The sequence below is a fragment of the Tiliqua scincoides genome, chromosome 7 (genome assembly GCF_035046505.1).
Source record: "Tiliqua scincoides isolate rTilSci1 chromosome 7, rTilSci1.hap2, whole genome shotgun sequence".
NCBI lineage: Eukaryota > Metazoa > Chordata > Lepidosauria > Squamata > Scincidae > Tiliqua > Tiliqua scincoides.
The window spans coordinates 79,768,669-79,789,242 of record NC_089827.1 but is presented as its reverse complement, the minus strand read 5'-3'; the positions used below and the strand labels follow the sequence as shown (position 1 = coordinate 79,789,242).

At 38.3% G+C, this 20,574-nt stretch overlaps 1 protein-coding gene across 4 annotated transcripts in view; it reads right to left on the bottom strand.

The window, feature by feature from the left end:
• Positions 1–730: 730 nt before the first annotated feature.
• CPSF6 (cleavage and polyadenylation specific factor 6) overlaps positions 731–20,574 on the bottom strand; it is a 33,381-nt gene continuing 13,537 nt past the window's right edge. For 2 of the 4 annotated variants that reach the window (XM_066634197.1, XM_066634200.1), the window contains 3 exons: positions 19,443–19,596; positions 18,332–18,526; positions 731–1,143 (listed from right to left, as the gene is read on the bottom strand). In XM_066634197.1, the coding sequence (XP_066490294.1) occupies positions 18,337–18,526; positions 19,443–19,596 (344 nt within the window). In that variant the 3' untranslated portion in view covers positions 731–1,143; positions 18,332–18,336. The remainder of the gene's footprint in view (positions 1,144–18,331; positions 18,527–19,442; positions 19,597–20,574) is intronic. The other 2 variants (XM_066634198.1, XM_066634201.1) reach the window with 1 other exon arrangement.

Below are 20,574 nucleotides of genomic sequence, written 5' to 3'. Positions count from 1 at the left end.
TTCTTCAGTTTCTGCTCTGATATGGATCTGAGGCGTATCCAATTTTAACAATCCTGCCATAGCAAGAAAAAGCTTACTAAAAGAGTGAATTAAATCTCTGTTCGTTAAGGCAAATTATTAGTACACAGGAAATGTTTATGCACTGTGTCTTGCAACATGTAAGCCAATTCTGTTGCTTTAAAAGCCTGTTTAAAATCGTAATTAAAAAACATTTGTTTTTCCCCAGTCACTTTCAACTTGTATACAACTATGTACAGAATGTCTAGGGCTTTGGAGGCAGGACATAACATAAGCACTAAAAAAACTGTAAATCACTGCAGCATCATTTGAAAGAGGTTAATCATTTTCCAATTATATGTTTTAAATGAAGTATACTTTTTAGTGTTGCCTATTGGAATAGGCAGGCTTCCATATACTTGAACTCAGTTTTAGACTTCATCTTTTTGATCTCAGAATGTTAATCTACAGTTTTTACAGTTTCACACACCTTTTAGCAAATTCACAAGCCATCTATGCAAAAATAAAAAGACTACAAATTAAAAGATGTAACCACTAGTCTAGCGCCAACATTGTGCTGGACAAAACTCCTATTTGATTACCACATAAAACAGGTTGATTCATATGCAAGAAATATGCAATAGACAGGTTTTTTAAACACCATTAATATTGCTGAACACAAGACGCTCCCTGAGGTGTAAACATCAAATAACTTGAACAGCTTTACACATCATCCCCATTGAACAGTTTATTACAACACTACATCTATTGTAATCAATTGGTGCTCTTTACAGACATCATCATATGAACATTTAAACATGAACCAACTACTATAAAAACAAGCATTTACTTGACTTTTTTCCATTGCTTGCACATTTTAATTTTCAATGAATATAACCAGTAATAAAGTTGCAAAAAGCTATACGTTTCAAATCACACAGGTTCCTTCAAATAAAACAGCTAAGCAACATAAAAAGGTAAGAGAGCTACTGGTTACCATGTATGCAGATTTGCTTTATTCAGATCTATTCCTGTTCATTTTATCCATGAATCCTTACAGGCTCTGTTCGATCACAAGAAGCAAACTGCTGCACAAGCCTCATTCCACGAAGTTTCTTGTCCGCTGAGGTGTTCCTCTTCCTTCAGCTGTAATGTGTCAAAATTTGTGATGTAGATTTTGCTAGGTCCCACAGCAAGCAAAAATTGTTGGTTTAACTATACATACACAAATCGTGCACCTACTTCAGCATAACGGAAATCTAACATAAGAACAGCAGCTACTAGCCTAATAATGATTCAAAATCTAGTTTTTTCAGGACAGTTTTAGAACAATTTACAGCAGTGTAGAAAGAAACCATTTAATAAATGAAACCTACAATTTTGCAATAACTGATCAAAAGGAACATTTCAAAAATCATAAGCACACAAAGGGTAACAAAACAATTTGCATTACATTATGTTTAGCCATCATATTTGTGAAAAATAATTCAAACTATATGCCAGCTAAATTGGGCAAAAATTTGTAAGCCAAAACTACACCATGGGTAGGATTTAAAGAAATGTAGTGCATTACTACATCTGATCCATCTTGTCAGTGTAAGTAACGGAAGCCAGAGAAGCAGCTAAGAGTTTATTTGTAGGAACTTCCATAAAAGTGGCAAAGTGTAAGGGAGAGGGGCACTCAATACTGTGGTACTGTGAATGACTGGAACCCGTAGATGGTTAATTCACAAGTAATTAGGAGCTTACTGCCTTTGAATCAGTTTTAATAGTCAAATTTTTATAGCAAGAAATGCTCAACACTTCAGCTTTAAGACAAATAAGCCCTGCATCTTGCTCATATGATAGCATTGTTTGTTTTAGAAATCACATGGAAAAGGATTTTATGGGATGCAAACAGCACTGAAATGGTGTTTATACCTGAGGTCTAAAGAGTGGTTTTAGGAAAATCAATCATTTGAGTGCACCTAGCAGACCTCCATTCTACATCACAAACTGCACCTGAAATTCCCGTCCACTGCAGAAGGAATATGCCATATTGCATGAGTGTAGAGGATTGGAGTTCAGGAGCCACACTTTCAAAGCACATGGAACGAACTGCATGGTTCCTCAGACCTTGGCCAGTGAAAGAACTTGGCCAGCCAAGTTAGAGAGGCTGTGAAGGGCAAGGAAGCTTCCTTCCATAAATGGAAGTCTTGCCCTAATGAGGAGAATAAAAAGGAACATAAACTGTGGCAAAAGAAATGTAAGAAGGTGATATGGGAGGCCAAGAGAGACTATGAGGAACGCATGGCCAGCAACATTAAGGGGAATAATAAAAGCTTCTTCAAATATGTTAGAAGCAGGAAACCCGCCAGAGAAGCGGTTGGCCCTCTGGATGGTGAGGGAGGGAAAGGGGAGATAAAAGGAGACTTAGAGATGGCAGAGAAATTAAATGGGTTCTTTGCATCTGTCTTCACGGCAGAAGACCTCAGGCAGATACCGCTGCCCGAACGGCCCCTCCTGACCGAGGAGTTAAGTCAGATAGAGGTTAAAAGAGAAGATGTTTCAGACCTCATTGATAAATTAAAGATCAATAAGTCACCAGGCCCTGATGGCATCCACCCAAGGGTTATTAAGGAATTGAAGAATGAAGTTGCAGATCTCTTGACTAAGGTTTGCAACTTGTCCCTCAAAACGGCCACGGTGCCAGAAGATTGGAGGATAGCAAATGTCACGCCTATTTTTAAAAAGGGAAAGAGGGGGGACCCGGGAAACTATAGGCCGGTCAGCCTAACATCCATACCGTGTAAGATGGTGGAATGCCTCATCAAAGATAGGATCTCAAAACACATAGACGAACAGGCCTTGCTGTGGGAGAGTCAGCATGGCTTCTGTAAGGGTAAGTCTTGCCTCACGAACCTTATAGAATTCTTTGAAAAGGTCAACAGGCATGTGGATGCGGGAGAACTCGTGGACATTATATATCTGGATTTTCAGAAGGCGTTTGACACGGTCCCTCACCAAAGGATACTGAAAAAACTCCACAGTCAGGGAATTAGAGGACAGGTCCTCTCGTGGATTGAGAACTGGTTGGAGGCCAGGAAGCAGAGAGTGGGTGTCAATGGGCAATTTTCACAATGGAGAGAGGTGAAAAGCGGTGTGCCCCAAGGATCTGTCCTGGGACCGGTGCTTTTCAACCTCTTCATAAATGACCTGGAGACAGGGTTGAGCAGTGAAGTGGCTAAGTTTGCAGACGACACCAAACTTTTCCGAGTGGTAAAAACCAGAAGTGATTGTGAGGAGCTCCAGAAGGATCTCTCCAGACTGGCAGAATGGGCAGCAAAATGGCAGATGTGCTTCAATGTCAGTAAGTGTAAAGTCATGCACATTGAGGCAAAAAATCAAAACTTTAGATATAGGCTGATGGGTTCTGAGCTGTCTGTGACAGATCAGGAGAGAGATCTTGGGGTGGTGGTGGACAGGTCGATGAAAGTGTCAACCCAATGTGTGGCGGCAGTGAAGAAGGCCAATTCTATGCTTGGGATCATTAGGAAGGGTATTGAGAACAAAACGGCTAGTATTATAATGCCGTTGTACAAATCTATGGTAAGGCCACACCTGGAGTATTGTGTCCAGTTCTGGTCGCCGCATCTCAAAAAAGACATAGTGGAAATGGAAAAGGTGCAAAAGAGAGCGACTAAGATGATTACGGGGCTGGGGCACCTTCCTTATGAGGAAAGGCTACGGCGTTTGGGCCTCTTCAGCCTAGAAAAGAGGCGCTTGAGGGGGGACATGATTGAGACATATAAAATTATGCAGGGAATGGACAGAGTGGATAGGGAGATGCTCTTTACACTCTCACATAATACCAGAACCAGGGGACATCCACTAAAATTGAGTGTTGGGCGGGTTAGGACAGACAAAAGAAAATATTTCTTTACTCAGCGTGTGGTCGGTCTGTGGAACTCCTTGCCACAGGATGTGGTGATGGCGTCTAGCCTAGACGCCTTTAAAAGGGGATTGGACAAGTTTCTGGAGGAAAAATCCATTATGGGGTACAAGCCATGATGTGTATGCGCAACCTCCTGATTTTAGAAATGGGTTAAGTCAGAATGCCAGATGTAGGGGAGGGCACCAGGATGAGGTCTCTTGTTATCTGGTGTGCTCCCTGGGGCATTTGGTGGGCCGCTGTGAGATACAGGAAGCTGGACTAGATGGGCCTATGGCCTGATCCAGTGGGGCTGTTCTTATGTTCTTATGTAAAGTTTATTAAAGAGCTCTGAACTTCAATACCAACACTTTTGCTGGAGGAACTTCTTGTGTTTTCCTCCAAGTGTGGATAACACACTTGTGTTTTTTAAACACCAGGAAAACCCCTGGTCTAATTAGAGCTCCCAAGCACACATGCACAGGTTTAACCATACAGGTACATCATTCATACTTCTGTATCAGGTGTTCTTGCGGCAATTGTGTGTTTCATGAAGTGCGGAACTACCCTTATTTCTTATGTATTAAGAACTAGAAATACAGTTATGACGCTGTAGAGGAAGAAACAAGGTCTAAAAGACAACTTCTAAATTAAGTCACCAAGTAGAAATACCATAGTTTACTTTGTTAAAAAAGAAGAAGAAAGAAAACACATCTGTAGTAGGAACAGAAACATTAGAATAGATCATTTTGCACATACACAACCTCATTCTAACCAGAGTTGGAAGTAAGTTCCACCAATGATGCTTATATCCACATATGGATGCTTAGGTTTGCAGCCTTAAACTGAAACGCTAAATACTTTTGTTTAGAAGTAAGCCATGCTCAATACAATGGAACATCCTTCCAAGGAATGAATTTAGAACTGAGGTTTAAAACTTTAATACTACAAAAGCAGTTCATAAAATAAATAAAAGTTATTTATCAGCAGTTCACATCAATTTTCAAAGCTTTAAAAAGACTTTAAAATCAAGCTATTTGCAAAGGCACACAAAACCATGTGAAATGCATGGGAAAAAATTCAGAACACAGCAGTATGCAGCTGTCATCAGGCACTCTTAATACTGTTTAATTCAGAAAACAATTCTGAATAATACATTGAGATGGTTTCTTCTTTCCAATTCACTAATTTTAAGAATATCTAAGCTATATAATTAAATGGGATCAATATGCAGGCTTGGGAGACAGATTCATTAATTTTGATTTCAAACATTCAATACTATGCACTCTGTCTTTTGATAAAACCAAATAATCTTAGTCCCTTTCAGACTGGTTTTAATAGTAAAGTGAATCAAGTACTAGTGAGTGGCCAATTGATAGTATACCCCTATAACCTCAATCTCTCAAAGTTTCAGAGGAGAAAAATGACAGCTGCAAAACTGCATATTAGAAGTTGTCACTCTTGCAACACCATATTTTGAAGCTAGAATCTTTATTACTCCTAAAGGAATACTGAACAGGGAAAAATATTTCATTGCAGGAGTCATTATATATTATGTAAATCTAAATATTTCATATATATATATACACACACACACACCAAGCTTCAATTGAGGCAGGACACAAACACTGTCAAGACAACAAGTTTAAGGTTTTATTATGTAGAAAAACTGCAGGGTCTATCAAAACTGGATACACATTCTGTTCTTTAAAACTATTTCAATATATATGACTTAATGAATTTAAATTCACTATTTCCACTGCAGGGAACCTATAAAACCTACACCCAAGTTTTTTCCATCTTCTATGGATTGAAGATAGTACAAAATATCTAGTTGTAAACATTCATTCCTCAAAGTCAAATTTTTACAGTGATTTATAACATTAATAGTTTTCTAAATACATTATAGCTGTACAAGCTTATTGCTATTAACTGAAGTTTCCCAACATTTCCATTAGTATGCAATACTGAGAAATTTACAATTTTAATGTGTTTTCAGAAAGGAAACAAAATGTTTTCTGATAATCCTGTCAGATGCATCATATTTTCATAAAGCACACTATATGAAATTTTACTGGAAAAATTGCAGACTGGATTTTTCTCTGGAGGGATGTGCAATAACTTCACTAAATAGCAATAAAACCCTGACAGCTACCCAGTTTGAGTACCCAAACAATCCTTAATAGTAACCACCATGGATTTTATTCAGGCCAAATGAAGATGTAAAAATAAACTCAGATTTCAAGACTGGAGTGAGATCACACACTTTCCCCCCTCTAATCAGCCCATTCCGTCCCCACTCTAAAGTAAGCTGGCAATGATTATTTCCAACCAAAGCCTGAGGTAACCTAATCCTTCTGATGCTCCTAAGTTTCCTTGGAAAACTCCAATTAAAACCTGGTTATGAAAATGAGTACCCCCTGGTTAGCAATGATCTCACGTAATACCAAACACAGATATACAAGAAGGGGGGAAATCTGTGCAAGGTCAGGTGGAAAAAGGACGTATACATGTGATCTAAGGGCCTAGACACAATCCCTACAAATTCCTAGTTTGTTTTTACGTCTGCAGGAGTTCTGACTTTCCCTTTTAACCTTATTCACTGGGAAACCAAAATCCATAACTGTAAATTGAACTTCATAGTTTTCCTCAAATGACGCTAACATACACATGATAACCTTCAAACATAAGACCTTGTTTTCAATCATACATGAATGCAACAAAATGGAAGTTGCAAATCAATGTTCTGTGATCTTCTAAGTTTGCTACTGTGCCTTTAGACGTTTTATTCCCATTTTATCAAAATAACATGCAAGCCATTTACCCCAACAACCAGCCTTTTATATTTCAGGCTCTCTTCCTCTATAGCTATTGTGCTTAACATACACATCAAACTTTTAACATTAAGGAATGTCCTTTTTTTTGGAAGGGAGTTATATCCAACCAAATTACCAACTGCCAAGTACCTACACAAATCTTCTCTAGTTAGTTTTAATAGATATAGTAAAAATTGTCTAGTGATGAGAAATTCATTTTCCAGGTTTCAAGGCCACCACATTCACCAGGTTACTATCAAAGTAACCTGACGTTTCACCCTAAACTCTGAAGAGCAGCGTTTCTCAAACTGTGGGTCAGGACCCACTAGATGGGTCGCAAGTCAATTTCTGGTTGGTCCCATTCATTTCAATATTTTATTTTTAATATATTAGACTGGTATGTGAGACTGCATTTGGGGAAATGTTACAGACCTGCACTTTTAACAAGCTACTATGTATATACTATTAACAAAGATAGAAAATGGGACTTATTCCTGGGTAAGTGTGAGTAGGATTGCAGCCTAGGATGGTAAAATTAAGTGTGAGTAGGATTGCAGCCTAGGATGGTAAAATTTTCATGCTTGAGGATCATGACTTTTGGTCATGACGTCAGTTCCGGTGGGTCCTGACAGATTCTAATTCTAAAAAATGGGTCAGGGTCCTAAATGTGTGAGAACCACTGCTATAGAGCATTATCAAGAGAATAAAGAAAAATACACTGACACCTGGAAATCCTGAAACCTGCTAGGAGCAAAAATGTACTGCATCAAACAAAAACTAAGGCAAATATCCTTGCCAAAAGTTCAAAAGAACCCTAAGCATAGAACAATTGCAACATGCCAACAGCAGAGCCTACTTGCATTTTAAATGCCAGGGCAAGAACAAGAGTCTTTACAGTCAAGCTTTTTAAATCAACTAGCTGCTGATGTAATCCCACCTCCAATTACCTTATTACAGCTATTCCATCACTTTGTTGTTCAGTTCCTTTTTTCTTAAAGGCACCTGTTATTTCTACCTGCTCTTTATTGAATCTTAAAATCCCTTCGGGGAGGAAGGCGGGGTAAAAATAAAGTTATTATCATTTATTATTATTATTAAAATGCTGGTGCTAATGAGCATTGGAGTCCAAGCATGGCTAAGAGTCTCCTCTTTTCTATTCATGTTCTGGCGGTGGTTATGAATATCAATGGCTTCTCTATAGATCTGCACCAGATATTGTTATTCCTTTACTAGTACCTGCATCTGGTCAAAGCTGATCTGATGTCCAGTACTAATGGTGGGTTCAGCTACTGCTGACCTGTCAGCCTGCCCCTGTCTACAATATCTTTGGTGTTCTTTTATTCAGGTCTTAATCAACCTTTTGGTGGTACCAATGAAAAAGATTTTATAGACGCCTTGAGCAGCCCACTGTTGTCTAGGATGTTTCATGGAATGCAAACACTGTTGAACTTTTTGTTGGCTTAAGACTGATTCTATACCCTCTTGCCCCAGAATTTTTCTGATGCAGTCAGTTACTCCTTGAATCCAGGTTGAGCCTGTTTATCCACGATAAACTGATTTCATTCATGGATCTGGCTCAATGTGGGTCCCTTGAACCCACAGTGAACCAGACATGGCTTAACCTGAACCCTCCTGCGGCAAGGGGAGCTAAGCTCCCTTCACCTCTGGAGGGTGTTCTGAGTGCTGGGGAAACCAGAAGTCATGTTTTAAGACTTTTGGAGGGCCACCAAAGGCTTTAAAATGTCACTTCCAGTTTTTGGCAAAAACCAGAAGTAACCTTTTAAGGACTCAGGAGGGTTAAAGGTGCCTTAAACCGTGAGTTTCATTACCTGCAGTTTTCAGTATCCACACGGATTCTGTTGGAACCACCGCAGGTAACGACAGTTCACCTGTATATGGTAAAAAAGGCCGTTATTCTTTAGCCCCTTTATTCTTTTACCTGGGGAACAGCTTCCTTTCGAGGAACCAGGGCTTTATTAATCAGTTCTTGGGGATATTCATGTTGCTTCAATGCCATCTTAACATGGTCTTAGCTCTCTTAAGGAGACTCTTAGTCTTAGCCATGTTTGGGACTCTGGTGCTCAGGGCAAAATGTCGAGTTACTATTTAGACTTGGTGAACGTGGCCTTGAAACCCAAAAAATGAATTTCTCCCTCAGGTGACAACTCTGGTCACAGAAGCCTAAGTTTCTACTGTTTTTAATTGTCTAGTGTTATGAACATGTGTTCCAGAGACATACAATGAACTTGTTGAGCTGCCTAATAAATCAGGATCACAGTTCTGAAGCTTTAACTCAGGTTCATATTTCCATTTACTCCAACTTGTTTTTTTCTTGTTTGAAGTGGAATTTACAGATTTATAGTTTTACAATACATACAAGTGTGTGTATACAAGTGTATTGTATACATACAATACAATAAAAGTCAGAAATTCATTTCATTTCAAATTGTAAAAGTGATAAATCCCTCACTGTACAAAATTGTTCACATTAAATATATGCTTTAAAAACCATTTTAATGTTTAAGGGAGTGGTGGTGGCAAATTTTCAAAAATTATATTGTTTTAGATTATACATAACTCTCATGCTTAGGCATGACAAAGACTAATGAAAGTTGGACTGCAAAAAGGTGAATACCAAAATGATTTTTTTTAAAAGCAATTCATTCTCAAACCACAGTAAGCAAGATAAATTTAGAGCACTCCGCTTGTGGAATAAGATAGCCCAATCACTTAGACCACTTAGCACTCTGCCATCCCACAATTAAGCAATTCCACCAGAGGTAAGGAATATTAGTTGCGCAGCTAGGGAACAATGCAATTTTTTCTTACAACTAGTGATTATGCAAAACAGAGGCAGAAAACTGGATTAACAATTTAACTCAAAATTATTAACACATGCACAGGATTATTATTCACTATGCAGTTACACATTTTAACAAAATAAAACTAAGAGCTTACCCAAAATGGTAGAATAACATATCTGCACAATGAAGTATTTATTGTGCAAAGGCATACTTTGTTAACCACTGTCTCCAAACAGCACAAGTATAGCCAACCCCACAAACAACTTATTACAGAAAAAGGAACACAAATGACCTCCTACAATGAGGTTTTCAAATACAATAGCAACATACCCCTTAGGAGGAATGCTCTGCTCATGTGCTATCCAACAAATAGTTTAAATACGGGGGGGGGGATTTGGATTGTACAAGGAGGGGCTACATAACTGTTGCTATATATATATATCAGTTAGAAAATGAACCCTTCTCTGAAACAAATTCATCTATCCAGTATAAGCATTGCATCTTAAGAGGGATAGCAACAGTGGCTCATCCAGTAGTAGAAACCTTTCATCTATATACATGGAGACATTTAGCACAACTATCCAGTCCATTTTAGAAACTAGGATTTATTAGAATAAACAGAAAGGTAAACAGAAAGAAAAGCAATTAAATTCCAAATGATATAGGTTCATTAATCTAATATACAATAGGTCGTTGCTTTATTCCCATTCCTTAATGCGTGCAGAGTTTATGCACAATAGAGAGCAAGACTGTAGCACTGTTCTCCCCCCTTAGATTAAGGGATTAGGATCTCATAAATGGGGCCTATTCACCTAGATCCTATTCATATGTTTCAGATGTAAACTGAACTTAGAAGGGGTTATCACATTCTTCGACTGCTCATATACTCTGCATACATTAAGGTGTGTGTGAATAGGAGTACTGTATCAATTTCTCCCCAAACAGGAACACAAAGATTTGTAACAATATTTTTCAGGTACCATTTTCTTTCTATACACAAAAGAGACACCTTTCATTCCCCCCCCCCCAATACAAGTAACTTGGCTAACACATTCTTCTGAGTCCACACTCTGAAAATTACACTTCAAACTTAAGAGTTTTGCTTACAGTGGTTTGAGAACCGAATACATGAAAATGTAATGTCAAATAGAGCTCAAATGTACATACAAATTGATCAGTGTTAGGGTGCTTCAACCTTTTCTAATTCATTACCCATCCAGCTTTATAAACTTAATAGCCACAAACAGTAGCATTCTGTCATTCTAAAAACTGACAGATTCACTAGTTATATTGCATACGAATTGGCACCAGAGTCTGAGAAGTTAAAAAATTATGATCATTTGTATAGGATAAGTTATGAAATCAGTGTATGGCTCATCACATTTGATGATCTACAGTTTAAGTTCAAAGCTGTCCTAGGATTTGACATATTCTGATGAAATTGCACTGTCAACATTTGTTTCAGATATGTATATGGCCCAAAACAAACATGTTCATGACCTGCTGGTTATTTGCACATTAGTTGCTGGGATTTCTAGCTGATCAGTACAAGAAAATAGGTACATTAAGAATTAACCATTTTCTTGTACTTCTATACTGACAATACACAAAAGACATAACAAAAAATACAGAATTTCATGAACACGTTCAAAATAACCAAGTAGCCAAAAGTACACTGTCAATGCACATTAAGGAACTAACCAAGCAGTACCACATTAAAACCATGTGAACGCTCACTTTTTGATCATTCAGTGTATCATTCAAAACCAAATAAGAAAGCTTGAAAGGCATGTCTAGTTGAGATAAGTACCACCAATTCAACCCATTTCTATGAAAATGCTATGTGTGAATGGCAATGTGATTAATCAAAAACCTTACTATTCCTGTATATACTATATAGTGCAGTGTAAGAAGAACTCAGTAATTAACATGTTAATATGTTCTAACTTGCTCCCATTCACTAAGCAATAAAGAGAACTATGCTACTCCACTGCTAGTAGCACTACATCTAGTTGAGACTTCAGTTAGAAGACATAGCCAATTGTAGTACTGCAAAGTTGATAACAGAAGAACCAACAATTCTGGCTAGAACCTACACTAAAAGTCTAGTTAAGAGAGGCAAACATGTAGGTAAAAATCAACCCTGACTTTGATACTCACTGGCAGTGGACATTTGCTGTGACTAATTTTAAGGTAGTATACACTTGGAGCACATATAGAATGTTTAGATGCACAACATAAGACATTTGAATGAAAGTTGCATCTGTCAATGAAAGGGCAAAATAAGCCTGACAAACTAAACTGAAATCTAGAAATATTTAACTTTTTTCCATAATCGCTACAGAAAACACCTTTGTTCCCTCAGTCTCTCACCTCACAGAGGTGTCAGAATATACAAAACAAAGCGTATATGTTCTTCAAAGTTTTGAAGCTTTGCCATTTTATATAAACAAGTTTTACTTCACAGATACCAAAGATAATTTTAAAGAACAGATTGTTGTTTTTACAGTGACATGATTAACACATAGCACTCCATTTATACCATATCTCCTTTCAATAAACATTTAGGATCACGGACGATCTGACATCTAAGGTTAATGCTGCTTATTTTCTGATGGAACAAAATTTATTTATACCAATGTGCATGGTAAAATCATAAACCCAATTGAAACTGCAGCTATTATATAACCGAAATATGGAGTTCGGTTTTGTCACAAATGTAACATTGTCTTTCAATCCCCATACTCTGGTATTCAATCAAATGAGTTCTTTTAAAAACAGGGGCTTCACATTTTATAGTTATAGCCTAATATGTACACTAGTAAGAAAAGTTAATTTCACATGCCTGGTCTTCATTTCTAAACACATTTACCTGAACGGAAATACTACTTGTTACAGAAAAATCAGACTCTTGCAAACTCTTCAATTTGGATGACCATTGTTACTATATATGAGCAAGTCACTGAATGTAGTCAAATGTATTCTATCTAACAAGATAAACTAACAAGCTAAGAATTACTTTACAGGTATTGTAAAATTGAACGCTTAGAATTACTTTACAGGAATAGTATAATTGAAAGGTTTATACAGACTAACTCTACCTTGTATTCATTGTGAAATTCAAGGGCGGACCACATATTAACAGTGGAAGAATCTTTGCTCTGGTTTAAATAAAATGTGTACCATAAAATTCTAATAGTCAGGCACCCAGTTTTCAGGCATCAAAGCAGACAGTGAGCGCTCTTGGCTTGAAAACAGACTCCTGACCTCACCAGCCTGGCACAGGTGTAGTTGCACTTTGCTTAGCAATGGCATTAGTAACAGCCCAGTTCTAAAAGAGGCAGCACCACCAGGGGCAGCAGTGTCAAAGTGGCTACTGCTGTATCCTGCAGCAGCCACCAGAGGTCTCCTCAGGGAAAGGGGACTTTCATCTGCAATGGGGGCTTCTCAAGCCCGCAATTAGGCTTTTCAAGTCTGCACCAGCTATTTTGCCAAAAGGCCCAACACGGAGTTCAGGATCTGGTGGAGCAGACCTCTGGTGGCCCCACCTCCTCCCAGGCCTAATGGTACATTTGCAACACCCAGCGCCAGCACTGGCCCAGCTCAGGATTGGGCCCTAAGAAATTACTTGGAAATGTAATTACTTGGGAAATTACTACAGAAATTACTTGGGGACAACCCCAGCAACATGGCAGTAATGCTAAGTAGAGATGCAAGCAGTAATATAAATAATGACTCTGTTGACACTAGATCATGAATTCTCAAGTTTGGGATAGAACCTACTGATAGCCCAATTTATCCAATAATTTGGTGCCATCTAGATCCTAAAGGTGCAGGACTACTGGAGTTTTACTGTACTATATACATCAGCAGCTCACTCCACAATGCTGTTAGGACAAAGAGCTTTGATTTAATGAGATATAACAACTTAAAACACATTCACACTTTGAAAGGGTTTCGGACTGGATAACAAAATTTCAATGAGAAATAGTTTGCTTTAACAAATGAAAATTGCACAGGTCCAATGGGATTGTTTCCTTTGAACAGCAAGCTCCCATGCCATATCTCAAACCCTTTCTAAAATTTCTTTCAAATACAAAAAGAGTTTGCTATGTTGCAGAGCGAACTGCTGTTCAAAAAACATGTTAGAAGCGCTTGGGTATGCAGAATTCATTGTACATTCTGTATCATGGTCCTAAGTTTCTATTGTAAATGTTACAAACAGAACAGCAAGAAGTTCATTTGAGGCTCATTAACCAGGCAGTGCACTATCAAACATGCTTTATGATACAGTCTTCCAGAGCTAATTCAGAATTATTCTTCACTGGTAACTTCTATTCAAAAAATATGAAATCCCTGAGTAACAGCCATATTCAATGATTTACCAGCCCCAGCACTGCTAGGGTTTGTGGTACCTTGTGGGAACCTGACAAAGTAGCCCATGAAAGCTTCTGCCACAATACTTTTTTAGTCCTTGGGGTGCCACAGTACATTTTTTTCTACTATAGGCGAATGCGGCTGCCCCTCTGGAAGTGAGGGATCTCTCTCAGAGATGTTCTGTTTTTTCTCCATACCTCTCTGAATCTTTGGAGCATGTGTCTGCCCATTCATAATGGAGCAGCTGCCATATTGTGAGCAGATAGGAAAAATTCATAAACTGTGTTGGTGGTGAAAGGTCTCAGCAGCTAAGGCTAATCCAAGGCAACTTAAACAAAGACCATCACCCCAATTCACTTCACCGTCTCCTCAAAATCCTTTCACATAGAGGTTTAAACTTTTAGTAATCTGTCCTTGCATCTACAAAAAGGCTCGACACACTGTCAGACCAGGCATTGTTCTATCGGTTGTTTTCTTACTAATTCATTCTCAAGCAATCTCCTCAACCTCCTAGTACTCACCTTCTTCTGGACAGGGCAGCGAAAGACAGATGCTGGATTCTAAAAGAGCATGAAGATTACTGGGATATCTGGAAGTCACTAGAGGGCTCCATCAACCAGTTATACTATATTTACCTGATTTATCTTGGGTTAACAAGCAAGAGACGAAGGAATTCTTCACTCTTCTCGATCTCTCTTCCGTGCTCTAAAATAATTTCAACCTTTATTTAATCCCCACTTTACAAACACAAACCTCAGGTTGTGGTGGGGTTGTGAGCAGGTATTCAGGTTGAGATTTGCTTGCACAGCAAATCTTTTATCATATTAAATTTATCATATGAAAATCAAACCACAGGAAAGTTATTCTCAATGTTTTGCTTCCCTCATCATCTTCATTAGTGACAAGAATATTCTGCTGCAATTGTTAATTTCTTACAATAGGTCATTAGTTTTTAACAAATTACTGAAAAAGTAAAATTCTGAAAATATTTCATATATAACCAATTTCAAACTAGTGAAATTAATTACCTGAAATGAAAAACAGAGATTACCTAAGTGATAGCAATTCACAATTTTTTGTACCATTTGGCCATGCAATGGGTGCTCTTGCCATCATGTATTGCTTGCCCACATTAAGCAGACTTACCACTGGTGCTCCAGATGTAATAAGAATGCCTTATACCAAACAGGAATTCAGTTAGGTCCCATGACTGAGGCACATAAATCATTTGAAAAAACAAAATAAGGAAACAGGAAATTTCTTCCTTGAATACTGTCTGCCCTACCCCTGATACAAGTATCAAGCCAAAATGCATAATGCTGGGAAATTTCCCTATTGCTGTATGGCAAATGTTGGTGCTTTTATATAAAGAAAGCTCAAATGCACTTAATTAAATGCTTTTGGTAAAGAGATTAGTTTTGTCACATTCAAGGTTTTGTCAGCATTCAAGATAATATTTGAAATAAGTCAGAAGCAGAATGATATAAGAATGCCAATTAAAGGGTAGGCTGAGGGTCCAATCCTATCCAATTTTCCAGTGCCTGTGCTGCTGTGCCAATGGGGTATGCACTGCTTCCTGTGGTGGGGAGACAGTCACAGAGGCCTCCTGAAGGTATGGGAACATTTGTTCCCTCACCTCAGGGCTGCATTATGGTTGCACCGGTGCTGGAAAGTTGGATAGGATTGGGCCCTTAGTCAATTACCAATATACCTATAACAGGACTGCTTAAAGGCACCCATAACTATAATTCATGTTGACAGGCACTATGACAAACTTGCAAGGACCCTGGGACAGCAAGTAGGCATGTCATCCTGACCAGAGTACCAACATACAGGTGAAATTATGTAAGGTCAGCAAGTAATAAAGGTTATTAACAAGGGTGTTTGAAAGTGCTTTTATTTTTACACAGGTATCTTGATTTTAAAAAATGAAAAAGGCAGAAAGCAGTGGTGTTTTTATTCCAAGTTCTCTTTTTTATTAATTTTTAACACTTTAAAAGTGTACTAGGCAGGTGATACTGGTGACACGGTATCAGCAGATGCAGCCACAGTATTATTTCTAAATGGAAATATAATTATTTTAATTTCTGGAAAATATCTTAAACACCAAACTGTGGCATTTTGTGTTTTTATTAGGATTTTTATAGTTGGAAAGCAACACTAGCATGCTTGTCATAAAGAGGTGACTGTGTCTTGGGTAAAGTTATCCTAATATATATTTTTCATTTAGTGCTCAGAATGTTTTGCAATTCTTCCACCAACTGGTGAGACTCCAGTATTTCCTCAACTATTTGGTGCTCAATGCTTTGGTACTTTTAATATACAACATTTTTAGCATTATGTGATAGTTTTCTACCAAATTACATTTGGTAGAATGTATCCAAAAATAGAATCTCATTTTTTAAATGGATAATGGAACAAACATATGTAAACTCATAAGGAAGGAAGTGGAGAAAATGGCCACAGAGGTTGAACAGCAACAAACATACAGATATAACTATAGATAGAAGGGAACGAAAGTGATCTTTACAAAGAATCAGACAAGAAAACTAACTAGGCACTGTATTGAGGTGCCCAAGTCATTATCTTTCTGATCAGATGGAATTTGACAAAAGAAATTCCTTGGCACCCAAAAATTAGAAGGCTTCAAAGGGAGTGAACTTTTAGTTGAAAAGCGGTATATAAATACTGTTGATTGATTGATTGATTGATTGATTGATTGATTGATTGATTGATTGATTGATTGATTGATTGAGTGAGTGAGTGAGTGAGTGAGTGAGTGAGTGAGTGAGTGAGTGAGTGAGTGAGTGAGTGAGTGAAATGCTCATGAACATTTTGAATCAAAGCATTGGGGTCAAAGTAGATAGTGTGCAGTTGTGTTTAAAAAAAATCTAAACTTTTGGAGGATGCAAGTTAGTTTGAATGTTCATCATATCTTTTCCACTGTGGGAAGAAAAGGAATTGGGGGCGGAAGAGATTTTTAGTGGAAAAATGCCCAGAAAGGAAAGGTCAAACTGCTCCCTTCAATCTAGTCATTCTGCAACTCAAATTTGAAATCTTCAAAGACTGCTTTTGGTTTAAAAAAGAGTTGGGGGCTGCATAATGTGATTAGTGTGGGCCTTTGGGTTCTGGGCATGTAGTTTCAGGATACTGCCCTATTGAGGAAACCACCAGTTTATTCTAGGCACCTGCAGGACAATGTTCAGAAAAATCCAAGGTAGCTGTTTTCTAATTTTATGATTAGAAACTTTGTTTCGAGAACAGCTAACAGAAAGTAGCAGCTTAAGTATACTAAGCAAGACTAAACTATGAAACATCCCTGTTCCACAGCAAGTAAAGCCTCAGGACAGCAAAATGTCTTCTCTGATAACTGTAGCCTCATCACGTCAAGGTAGAAGTGAACAAGCTAATGGTATACTGGGTTGAATTCAAAGATGCCCTTTCATAAGGAGATGTTTTCTGCTCTCAAATTGGCTCATACCTCAAGCCATAGTGCAAGAAAACAAACAGAATCAGAAACGTTCATCCATTTATTCAAGCATGAGAACTGCAGTAGAACTACCCCATTACTTTCTCTTCCACTTGCATGTTTTGTGTATCATCATCAATTGCTATTTTCCTTCTACTGGTGGTTTCTGGAGCCAACACAGATACAGAGAACATAAAAATGGTGAGGGATGGCACACTGCACTTCACCAAACCAACAGGTAAATTGGAAAAAGGAGCAGGATACAGGAGTGCTTCCTAATGTTATCAAAGATGTCTGAGAAAGTGGTGATGCCATTCATTTGAAATTATGTTGAGGGCAATAAAAAACTGGGTGTTAGAGGATTGAGGGTAATTTTTTTATTAGGAATTTTGATGCAAGGAGTACAACTAACAGTGCAAAATGTGGTTTGTGTCACTATCACTGAAGGAGACCAGTAGGATCAACCTGGTTCTGTGATTGCAATTCCACCCAAAACTTGTTAAATGGAAAATTGCTTGAGTTGTCATGTAACAGGGCATTTTTGCCTTCAACCTATGCCTTACCTGCAAATATCCTTGCATGGCAGAAGTATGTCAAAGCTACTGATCGTCTCAGATATAGGAGTCAGCTGCTCCAAATCTAGAGTACTACAAACTGACATTACATTACACTGGCAGTTTGCACTTACATCTAAACAGATTGGTCCACCATTAAAATGAACATACACCACATCTTACAAAGCATACACCAATATTACATTCATGCAGTAAGTGAAGGGGGAGAGAGCAGAGAAATCATTGGTTATTTGTTATTACTTACCTGAAATTTTTTCACTATAAGAAATTGGTTCAGCATAGGATACAGATATACAACTTTAAGCGCAGACATTTATTTTATAAAACTACTCTAAGTTAATAAGTACAAAAAATAACGCTAATCCAAAAGTGATAATGCCCACCTCTTTTAACGATGGCGATACTCTCGTTCTCTATCACGCTCTCTGTCACGGTCTCTGTCACGGTCACGGTGTCTCTCACGTTCACGGCTTCTTTCCCGGTAATAATCATCGTGACGATCTCGGCTACGAGATTTGTGGCGCCGGCTTTTCTCTCTTGACCTGCTGTGGTCTCTCTCTCTTGATCGCTCACGTCTTCTAAAAGAAATTATTTCATTAATTCTCTCAAAATTACACACATTTTGTAACAAAGGGCTGTATAAGGGCTGGAGAATTCTGCCTCAGTACAAAGAAGAGAATAAAGTGAACTTAGGTCTCTTCCAAACCTACAATTTAAAGCTATCAAAGTAAGCAATCCAGGAATATTACACAGACCTATGAAATTGAGGGTCAGAAAAACTCTTTCAAAATGTATGGTAGCTTGATATGAATTTGGGGTGCTGATTCCAAAAATGGTACCCATTTTGCCCTATCATGTTTAGTTTCACAAATACAGCATTGCCTTGTTCGCGAACGTTCCAGGAAGCTTCCTTATAAGAAAGCCATGGTGTAGTCTTCCTCACGAGGAAGCTGCTTGACGCATTCACTCATGAGGCTATGCTGTATTTCTGAAACTAGGTAGGGCAAAACTGATGCCATTTTTAGAATCAGCAACTCAAACATACCCAGGAATAGGTTTAAATTTTAAGACAGCAAAATGGGTGTTGGCCTGTATCTTAGCAAGAAGGAATAATCAAGTAGCTTAATATGAGTACTTAGAGAGTAATACATGCCCTTTGAATGGATTTCTTTCAGAGCCCAGTTGATTAAAACTAAACACAAATTGCATTAACTTAGGCATTCAAATGACAACAGCTGTTAGCAAAGGTCCACCGTAACACCTTAACTTAAATGACTAGTTAAAGAGAGGCACTCAGTAGTTTCCAACATATTTATCGATTTATATCCCAACTCTCTGCCCAAAGGGCATCCATACATATCCTATGTACTCAACAATTTCGTTAGGCTTTGAGATATTCTTGCCAAGTTGATTGCAAGTTGATTCCAAGTAATCTTATCCCCCAAAACGGAACTGCATTCAAAATATTCACTCATTTTATACAAAAAGGTTTACCTTGACCCAGAGCCATAAGATTTTGACTCAATACCATGGAGGCAATCTTGCAGAGAACTGATAAGTACTTTGCAACGATCATCAGCAGACACTTTGGACTGCTTAATTAAAGAAATTGCAGTCACCAAGGTTTCTATAGCACTTCCATAGTCCCCTGAAAGGTGAAAAAAAACAACCTCAATTAACAAATAAAGAGTTTTTAAATATCCAACTACCACTCTTTTTGTCTGGTTGTTTTTCTACAACTGCTACAATACACACTGCAGCATTCTTGGCTTAGGTCCTAAGAATCATGGATGTCTTGGCAAAATTGTGTCAGGGCTGCACCATGTGAGACTATAGAAGGGAAGCCAACATATTTTGACAACTCCAGCACATTACAATTTCCCTTCACACAGAAAGCTAAAAGTTATACAGAAGTGTTCTAGTCTAGCAATCTTTTCACATACAGTGTTCTGTTTTCGGTAGTGATTTACCAGTACAAATCCAGAAAATCTGGCTCCAGTTATTAGTCAAAACCCATTACTTGTTCTGACCCTTCCCAGAGCCCTGCAACATATGCAGAATACTCAAAAAATGGAGGGGTGTCTGCCCTTGTGCCATGCATGACCTCCATGCACCTCAGAAGGCCTCCCAGACATGACAGGAAGGCACATGTGATTGCAGCCTTAGGGTTCTTGAGTCCCTCTAGACATGCACCTGGCATCTGCGCTGAGTCAAATCTACTGGTGCTGAACCCACGGATAAGGAGGGTCCACTGTAGCGGTACATCATTCTGTAACCCAGCTGCAGCTTTGGTAGTCAATACCCGATGAATATATGCAACTTTGTTTAACTGTTCAGGACCTCGCCCAGTCCAACTGATTGGGTACATGCAGGTGATGTAAGCTACCTAAATAAACCTCCTTGTAAGTAAGCTGTTGGATCTTGGGAGACTGTAATCTCAGGCCAATAAAACAACCTAAGGCCCAGAGCAAATGTGCAAAAGCCCACAGCATTTCACTTGAATATAGTACATGCTTGGATATAAAACCCATGCATGTTTCCCAATTCATGAGTGTGCCCCCCCCCCAAAAAAGGAAAGAACTTTTTCCACTTCTTAATCTGTGACTTGGAAGTCAACATGAGGGTT